This window comes from Durio zibethinus, chromosome 18, assembly GCF_047325235.1.
Source record: "Durio zibethinus cultivar Kanyao isolate XHJ-2024 chromosome 18, ASM4732523v1, whole genome shotgun sequence".
Taxonomy (NCBI): domain Eukaryota; kingdom Viridiplantae; phylum Streptophyta; class Magnoliopsida; order Malvales; family Malvaceae; genus Durio; species Durio zibethinus.
Genome location: NC_143179.1, coordinates 6,195,693 through 6,205,108, shown reverse-complemented (window position 1 = coordinate 6,205,108; position 9,416 = coordinate 6,195,693). Strand labels below are relative to the sequence as shown.

Below are 9,416 nucleotides of genomic sequence, written 5' to 3'. Positions count from 1 at the left end.
AACATTCCACTGGACCCATTATACATGTTATTCTATATAAAAATATTTCCATTTCTGTTCCATATCTCGCTTTGTTAATTACTCATTAGCTATTTCATTCTTTTTCTTTTTCTTTTTTTCTTTTCATAATGTTTGTCAGATCACTTCAATATTTCTGATCTCTCTCTCTCCTCGTTTCATTTTTTTTTCTTTGTCAAGCCATCTATATATTGTGATAATAATTATATGTATATGACAGATATCATTTATCATATATATATATATATGTAATAAATAACTATAAAACTACTTAATTGTTTTCTCACTTTACTATTTTATAATTAAGGACTTATGATCTTGGAACTTTTAACATGAATGTAATTTGATAGAAAAAGGATTGATAATTTATTTTTTTAAAAATTAAATCTAGACAAAATCTAAAGATATTCTTGACATTATTACCCCATAAAATTGATGATTTAAACCATACATATAAAAATTTTCATGCATGTTTTGGATTCCAATTCTTAATTTATGTAAGCTAGCTAGACTACTACCCTAGCAATAAACAATTATATAAGTTTATAGATCATCCCTAGCTAATAAGGTTAATTTGTAGTGGCAGAAGAATTAATTATCTATATATAATGAAAACCTGCCTTAATTTAATCCTAAATGTCTCCAATTTTTTGCACTTGTGCCAATGTAATTGAGCTGGCTTATGTCTGCCCTTGATTAATGCGACCTTGTCTGGCCTCCCAGCAACATCTTCAGCCTTCCCCTCTTGGGATGATTAGCCAAATTATATATTTCCTATCACCAATGCCACCTTCTTTCTCTTAATTACTCTTATATTTATATAGGAGATTATGATCCGTATCTGAGTTTCTTTTTTCAGTTTTTTCTGGTATATTCTGCCATTAGTATGATTACTTTGGGTATTATTTTTAATTGATGGAAAGTATGTAGTTAGCAGAGGTGGATCCAAATGAGGCAATAGGATGTCCATGGATCTTAAAAGATTGAAAAACATGAAAATTTAAAAAAAAAAAAAATTCGCTGAATACTACCTAAAATTTTCAATAAACATCCTTTCCTTTGGTAAATCCAAGGATAATTATAATTATATATATATATATTTTGCAAATTATATCCTTGTAATGACAATAATGTGGAATAGCTGGAAGGTTAACACATAAGACATTTTTTTTCCTATTATAATGAATTATAGAAAAATAAATTACTTGGATAGTGGATTTGAATCTAGGAAAAATTTGGTGGCAACCCCTTCAGCAAGTGGCTGGTTACCACCAAAAAAAAAAAATAGTAAATACTACCACCATTTTTCATGTGAAGTTGGGTTTTTATTTTGGGTATATTGACAACAACATAGAAAATTTCAAATTAATGTAATAAATATCTACCAGGCAGCAATTTCATATGATGGCGATATTTAAGATTTGGGACCAACGTAACTATCCAAAATTTTTCCTCTTTAATACGAGGAAGTGACCAGTGTCATTTGTCACAATTATTTTGGTGTTGCCTTCAATATTTGCTCATTTCCATATCATGCAAGCAGCAGCTAATGACTTTTGCCAATGCCCAAAATTGCAAATCCACCTCGTTTTTTCACTCAAATTAATACTTCAAGCTCTGGCACTAATCACATAATTATCTTCTTATATGCTTAATTTTCTTACATATTTATTCTTTACCTTCAATATTGTTCTGGTAATTTAGCCTGAAAAACATTGATGAAAATGGCTCCATCCATGGGAAGTTGCAAAATATAAGAACAAAAAGAGATGGAAAAAAGGAGATGGGGATTGGTATCTTCCTTTTAGGATAGGGGGCATGATCACATGGGAGTATCAGTGGTGAAGAGATACAAATGAGACAATGGCAGAGGATTTGGTGGAGCCACATTAATGCACAACTCATTTGTAGCCTTCCTTCTTTCACCTTCCTATCCATCATCAACCACCTTATTCTCTAATCAATAATCAATCTTCTAATAAAATAACAGGTTTTGATTAATAGTTCACACTGACTATTAAAATTACTGTATACACTGACCGCAGGAATGACACCTTGGAACTTTGCTTCTCATTTCTGTGACGAATCCACAGGTGCCATTGCCTCCCCTCCCTTCCCCTTTCTTTTCTTTTCTTTTCTTTAATGCTTCCTCAACCAGATTTTTTTTTCTAGACCAAATCAGATTTTAATTTCCTTTAATATTTGTACATTAGAAAATAATAATGAAAAAGGCAAAGTATCCTGAAGAGATACGTTGTCCTGCCGCCGTTTTTCTCTTTCCAGAATTAACCACTAGGTTCGCAGCTGGACTTATTTGAATGAAATAAACACTAACATCAACGCTGGAATGGGTTTTCAGGTGGGGCAGTGTTAACTGGTTTTTGCCCTGGTAGGTGGGGGCGTGGCAGAAAAAGGACAGACATATGGGATTAACATTTACCAGGCGGCAGCTATCATCCTGAAACTCCTGACTTCTATTGTTATTAAACCATTTTGTTGTCAAGTTTGCTTTCAGGGCCATCAACTCCTGAATTCCATCCCATGTTGTAGATAAGCCAGTCCATGTTTCAGGTTCACTAAAATAATCAAGATTCAAAAATCCAAGCACTTGTATTTAAGAAACTGCCCATCTGAATATAGCTGGAGTAACAGAGTGAATGAAAGCAGCCTTCAATTCTCTGCCTGCAGTAAAAATTGAATCACAGCACAGAAACAACGATATCAATAACAAAAATAATAGTATTATCGAATCTTTAAACGGCCATAGATTGGGAGAAAGATTCATATATATCATTTGCCAAAAACATGATTGACTGCTGAACTAACTTTACAATCTTTTTGGAAGTATTATAAACCTGTTTCGGACCCCACGCAGCTCCTACAAGAACAAGATCGAGCACATAATCAAGTAGGACCGGAATCCGCCAAAAAAGGCTCTTTCCCCTCCAAGAGTAAAGGGTTCTGACAAGGAGAAAATTGCTTGGGGACAACATCCACAGGTTATATGGTGGATTTTAGCACCACTGCACCAGGCTACAGAAACATTTCCTGCAAAAACTTCAGAATCCATAAAAACACAAAAATTCAAATTTTAAGTGCAGTCCACAGATAAAAATAGAGAGATAGTGTCTGAATAGGATCCAGCAGAGCAAGTTAAAATAAGGATAAAGCTTAAATTTGGCATGTAGATAGTCCAAGAACCTACCGGACAAGTATGATATAATGACAACTTATTATTTCCTACCATTTTATGTGATTCTACTATTGAACTCCTACAAAACACATTGCACGGATGCCACAAATTCAATGCAAGAAACACTTTCTAGTTTTAGAATGAATTAAATAAAAATGATGTTTTCTGATCTTGGTACAACAATTTATCCTTTGGCTTTTGGGTAATTAATGGGAGTATGGATGATTAGCATGTTGACAGATCTGCCATGACAAACAGGAATTATTTTTTACAATGCAATGCAAGAGAAAAGCAGCATAATGCATATGAAGGATACCAATAGTTCCTACCTTCAAACCACCAATAACGAAATGAGTACAAAAACTTCAATTCTTCCTAGTTCCTTGGCTACCCCAACTCACTCAAAAAAAAAAAAAAAAAAAGAAAAACAAAAAACATGTAAAGAGATCTGTGAAACACAAGGTGATGATTAAGTCTTGTTCAAATTTATTTTACAAACTATATTTACAGAAGGCCTAAGTTCAGAAAACAATGAGATTGATGAACAGATATTAGATTCCAAATCATGCATCTCTAAGCATTCAATGTTTTTGAATTACCCATCCCCCCCTCTCAAATGTACCACTTCATGGCTCGTTATAACATCTAAATCATAAGATCACAACAGAAGAAAATGCCTCATCCATAGCGAAAACAGGTACTTTGCAAGGTAACTCTTGTGGAATCAAACATTTTAAGACATCCAAGTATTATAAAGCAATGAAAATTTACAGTGTTGCAATTTGCAAAAACTTTATTATGCATGCCATGGTACTTATTGAATTCACTAGTCACTACATTGTTGCTAAAACATGACATTCAGTGAAGTCACGTTCCAAAGATGGATCATTCTTGATCTTTCCCAAAGTTGGCCAATTGCATTTGTCTCTGACATAAGACTATCAGCTGAGATTTGTTCACAGGTAAATGACCAGATCTAGAGCAAGTACAAGAATGTAAAGACTTCAATAGTTAGCTGATTGACCCAACCAGATCATCTGGAAAAAGGGGAGAACAGAAACTGTACACAGAAGAACAAAATCTAGAGTAAAAGAAAGACGAAAAGAGAGAGGAGATGGAGAGCAAAGAGACCCGCACACATATCTTGCATGTTTGTCATTACAGCAGAGCAGCACAATAGGGATCAAACCATCCTCAAGAAGGGGACATGAAATTCCGAGAGAAGACAACATAAATCTCCTTGCTTACCAGCCCTAGGAGCAAAAGTTAAGCTTAAAAGCATCATATTTTTATTGTCTGCCAAGTTCGCAAACAATCGAAGTTTTTAAAGAGAAAATGGATGGAAGAAGATAATATTCACCAAAAAGAATGTTCCAAATATGTTTTAATAAAGTAAACAGAAGAAGAACAAATGTGCTAGAACTCTGGGGGCACTCCTAAGCAAGAAATACTAATTCAAATCACCCCTCTGAACTGTCATTAGGTTTACTAGTGCAAGATAATATCATTACTATAAGAAGCCTGACTTAAGATGAGAAACTCCTTGTAAACAATTTCAAAGGTAAAAGGAATAATCCAGCAAGCATTTCTCTCAGGAAGCGATAGCCCATGGGAAATGATGATTATCATGTCATGTTCAATTTCCTTGTACATGTAGATTAACAGATAACAGATAACATGCTTATTTGGATTGTGAAGCAAATAACAATAGCGTCTGGAGCCATGGCTACCAGAAAATCTAGTGCTGGTTGCCTATGTTTCTTAAGTAATGAATGGTAAACATTTGCAACTACAGCCAATTAGTGGTATCAGCAGCTACTTTCTCATGTAGGCGAGAAGGCAGCACTTAAAGCACCAATACAGATTTCATTTGTGCTTGACAAAGATTCATCTTATATTGGATAAAAGGAGCAACAATAGAATCATAAAGATTGACTCCAGAGAATCAAAAACCGCTTCAGGACTACCAGACTTAGACAGAAAGCATAAGAAAACACAGAAGATGAAGTAAGAAATTAGGATCAACTCCTAAACAATGCTAAAAATGTCAATCCAGCAGTCAACTAGACAAAAACTACACTAGAGGAGCACCTCCCCTTTTTTAGCTAATAAGAATTTTATTTTGTGGCCATCCAAGTGATGTGAATAAAGATAACGCCATGTGATGATGGTTTATGCAATACTTCCCCAAAGTCACGATAACATGTCTTTTGCATTTCCATCTTATGCATGCACCTTCCAAGACCATCAACCAAGCCTGTTCAAAAATTTCATTCCATTCATTATTAACAAGAAAAAAATCAAATTATGAAATGCAAATATACAAAACAAGTAAGATTTCAGCAAGATTACTTTGCAACAAACAAAGTGAAACATGCATGGCCCAGAGGTCCAAAAGAAAAACCTTTTTGAGCATCCATATATCATGTCATCCTATGGCAGCCACAAGATTCTGGTCTTACATCCTTCAGGAACACTGATATCTTGGGCTTACAGAATCCCTGAAGTAGAAGAACCCAGCAAGCCACAAACTAAAGAAATTAGTGCCTCATGCCCTCATAATAACTTCCCCTACAAATTGCCCCACTGTTGAAAAGCAAAAGAAAGGTGGCAAACCCCAAAATCATCTTTAGACATTTAGAAGGAAGGTGTCTAAGCCTCCTTCTTCAACCCTGGAAAATACAGGGGAATCATCAATAATGTCCTTAAATGAGAATGCTTATGCTGAAAACAGAGTATCATACCCTGAGAACATTCACATCAAACAGAAGACTTGAAACATCTTTCTTTAGTACTAAACAAATATCAAGAAAAACATAAAACAAACACTAAATCAGAAACAACCAGAGGGATTTTGTCACAGAATAACATTTTTTAAAAATTAAAGCATTCAAATATCACCAGAAGATTAGTCATACATCCATAGTATATCTAACAGATGCAAGAAATATACACAAGAGAATGATCAGATAAATATATCCTTGATATCTGCCCAATTGATGGCAAATTCGTGATGTACTATTTCTCAGAGATTTGTTTTGCTAAAATAAATTTACAAATAAGGGAGAAAAGACATGATAGAAGAACTGATACACAATGCTTAGTTCAGAAACATTTAATGCTTTTCAGTTTCTGTTGTGTTACATTCATTTCGAAATATATCACTATATGCCATAAACCTGAATGAGGAAAATTGATAGCATAGTTCATCAAGCTTCATACAATTGAGGAAGCCCCCAATGTAATGACATATCCAAGTCTATTTCTAAGGGGAAAAAGTAGAGAAGGAAAAAAAACCACAGACACTCTGGGTTATCTAATAGGAATGCTGCTATCAGTAGAAATTAAGTTTCTTAGCTCCATCAAATGTTCATCATTAGATATATGAAGTGATAGACGAAGATTAGTCATTAATTCTTCTTGTTCCCAACTTAAAGGCCCCGATGCATGCAACGCCTCCATAGTGCAACGGTAGGCATGTAACTCTATCTTATGGATCTCAGCAGCCAGTTTCTCTCTCATAGGAGAGAGACAATTCCCTTCCTCATCTCCCCTTGGACAAAAGGATTCAGCATCACTGCATTGATCATTGACATCTTCAGTAGGACCTGTAGAAATACGATGAGGCAACTTATAGAGATAGTTACTACTCACGCTACAACTACCAACAGAGCATGTAATACTATCAGCATCATTGGTTTCTAAGTGTTCTGCAAAATAACATCCAACAGCACCATTTGGTTTTCTCCTGTCCCCATGCACTTCACACAACCCACTTCTGTTGTTCAGAGAGGCATATATGTATTTTTCACCCAGCATATCTCTTGGAAAAGCAACAGCATCTACCTGTTCATGGATCACTTGGTTTGAAGCAACCAATCGGTATAATCTTCCATCTTGCTCAACAGCTATAAGCTTCTGCCTAGCTCCAGCATGAGCTTCAACTTGAGAGTAGCATCCTCTCTTTAGAGTTTTTGGGGAAGCAATAACAGATTCCTGGCAACTAACCTTTTTGTTAACAGGACCACATTCACCCTTCACATGTCGATTTGTCTTTCTTATCTTTTTTTGAAATTGGGAGCTAGAATTTTGATTGTATCTAAGAGTAGAATTTTCACCATGTTTCCCATCTTCACAACTGCCAAAACCCTGCATGTAGACATAATATAAATGAATACCTTGATTTATAGAACAAGAACATACATATGGCATCAGATTTGCTTGAACTTAATAGAAATAATGCATAATACTTAAAATAAAACTTCAAATGGATATGGCACAAAGAAGGCTTATTGTCTCAATGAAGGGATCTCATTCAGATAATACAAAGACGAAATAAAAGCTAACCTCAAGTTATAATAAAACTCCAAATGGGTATGGTAACAATAGACATCAAAATAAATCAACTTGGTGTAATGCAAATTGTTTAACCGGGAAGCAATGAATGCTGAGAAAGCCTTGAAAACTTAAAGATTTCAAATGCGTTAGAAACACAGATAAAGATAGAAAGTACCTTTCCAATCACAACCCATCCATCATCTTGCCATGATTGTCTCACACGGATATCAAATTTACTGACTTTGAACTCCAGAGACGATCCAAGCAATCTAACCAAAATGTACTTTTTCTCCAAAATCCCTAAAACCATTGCCATCTTCCAGGAAAAATTGTCTAAAACCTCAACAATATCACCAGGAATCCAATTATCTGAAACTACTGGCACAGGAGTACAAGGTCTAATAGCCTTCCTAGATACCCTCTCCACAATGGTCTTGTTAGTGGCACCGGAATAGCCTTCATATCTAACTGTGTAGCTGCGGCCATTGCCACTGACTATCTCAGCACAACGCCAGGAGCTCGATGGCACCTCTGTTTTGCTCAAGACTTCCACTTTGGCCCCTTTCCTGAATCTCATGATCCCTGTTACATAAAATTACAATGCCCAAACTGCAAAAGACATTGAAAAATAATGAGATTAATTCATAAAACATACAAATACAATTAGAATATCCTAGCATCCACTAGAAACAATTATAGCAAGAGAACAGTGCGGAAAAAGAAAGGCAGTTTCTGCAACGTTTGTTTAAGAAAATGAGAACGAAAATTTGAATCAGGATTATAAAAATTAAACAAAAAATAAAATTTAATTAGAAAACATAACAAAAAGAACATTTTCTTAATAAAAATAACAACAAAGAAAATCTAATGCAAGCGTTAATCATTCCTAAAAATTAGTTTAAAGTAAAGAAACAAACAAAAAAAAAAAAATCGGGAGCAGACTCTGTTTGGTACCACAAGAAAATGCAGGAAAAAAAAGGCAATCAGAATTTCAGAGAAGAAAAAAATTAAAGTGATCCACTAAGTTTAAACTTTTTCTATTTTAAAATAAAAAATAAATAAATAAATCATAAAACAGAATTTAATCCTCCTCCTCCTTTTCTTTCTATGTATCCACCGTTTTCTCAGTAGCCAAACACAAGAAAAATAACAACAATTATAACAAAAAAAGAGTCGTAAAGCAAAAAAAAAAATTGGACTTGTTCGTAGTCTAAATAATCAGAATTAAATTTTGAAAAAAATCAAATAAATACTTTAAATTATCGAATTGAGGAAGAGATTTGACTAACCTTTAATGGAGGATTGAAGAGAAAATCAAAAAAGAGTTTTGTTTATCAGTGCCTTCAGATTTTCATTTGTTGTTATAATTTTTTTTTATTGGGCAAATTACATTATATATGGTGTTCAAAGATTTTACTTATTTATATTTTAAAAAAAGAAAAAAATAATGGAAAATTAAGTACAATAAACAAGGAATAATATGGTAAGCTTTCATGCCAAGTTGCCAACCTCTAAGAATAGCTTGTTAAGGTGCATTAACTATTTCAATCTGTTCATTTCGCACTCATTATTTGTATAATAATTTTGTTTAATCTCGGTAAAAATGTTGTAATTAACTAATTTTATTTTTTAAGAGCATTTGGTTCACGAATTTTTAAACATTGATAAAAAAATAATTTTTCAAGAAAGTGATATTGAAAAAAAAAAGGTAAATCTTGAGCTTTTTTTTATCTTAAAGAATGCAAAATTTTTGTATTTAATTAGAAAAATGTAAAATTATTTAATACAATTTTTTACTACAAAGTCATTGATAAGGCATGAACAATATGTAAAGAAATAATATATTTATTTAATATTTTATAAGATT

At 33.6% G+C, this 9,416-nt stretch overlaps 1 protein-coding gene across 1 annotated transcript; it reads right to left on the bottom strand.

Annotated features, from left to right (window-relative positions):
- Positions 1–6,311: 6,311 nt before the first annotated feature.
- On the bottom strand, positions 6,312–8,991 carry LOC111299063 (uncharacterized). The gene is made up of 3 exons (XM_022893997.2): positions 8,839–8,991; positions 7,725–8,158; positions 6,312–7,360 (listed from the first exon to the last, which is right to left on the bottom strand). The coding sequence occupies exons 2-3, from the start codon at positions 8,124–8,126 to the stop codon at positions 6,524–6,526; spliced, it is 1,239 nt and encodes a 412-aa protein (XP_022749732.1). The 5' UTR covers positions 8,127–8,158; positions 8,839–8,991; the 3' UTR covers positions 6,312–6,523.
- Between the last annotated feature and the right edge of the window lie 425 nt (positions 8,992–9,416).

Excerpts from the sequence above, each read along its gene's own strand:
- LOC111299063 (XM_022893997.2), bottom strand. The coding sequence starts at position 8,126 with ATGAGATTCAGGAAAGGGGCCAAAGTGGAAGTCTTGAGCAAAACAGAG. Across the intron at positions 7,361-7,724 it reads GATGGGTTGTGATTGGAAAG|GGTTTTGGCAGTTGTGAAGA; the intron begins GTACTTTCTATC and ends GTCTACATGCAG.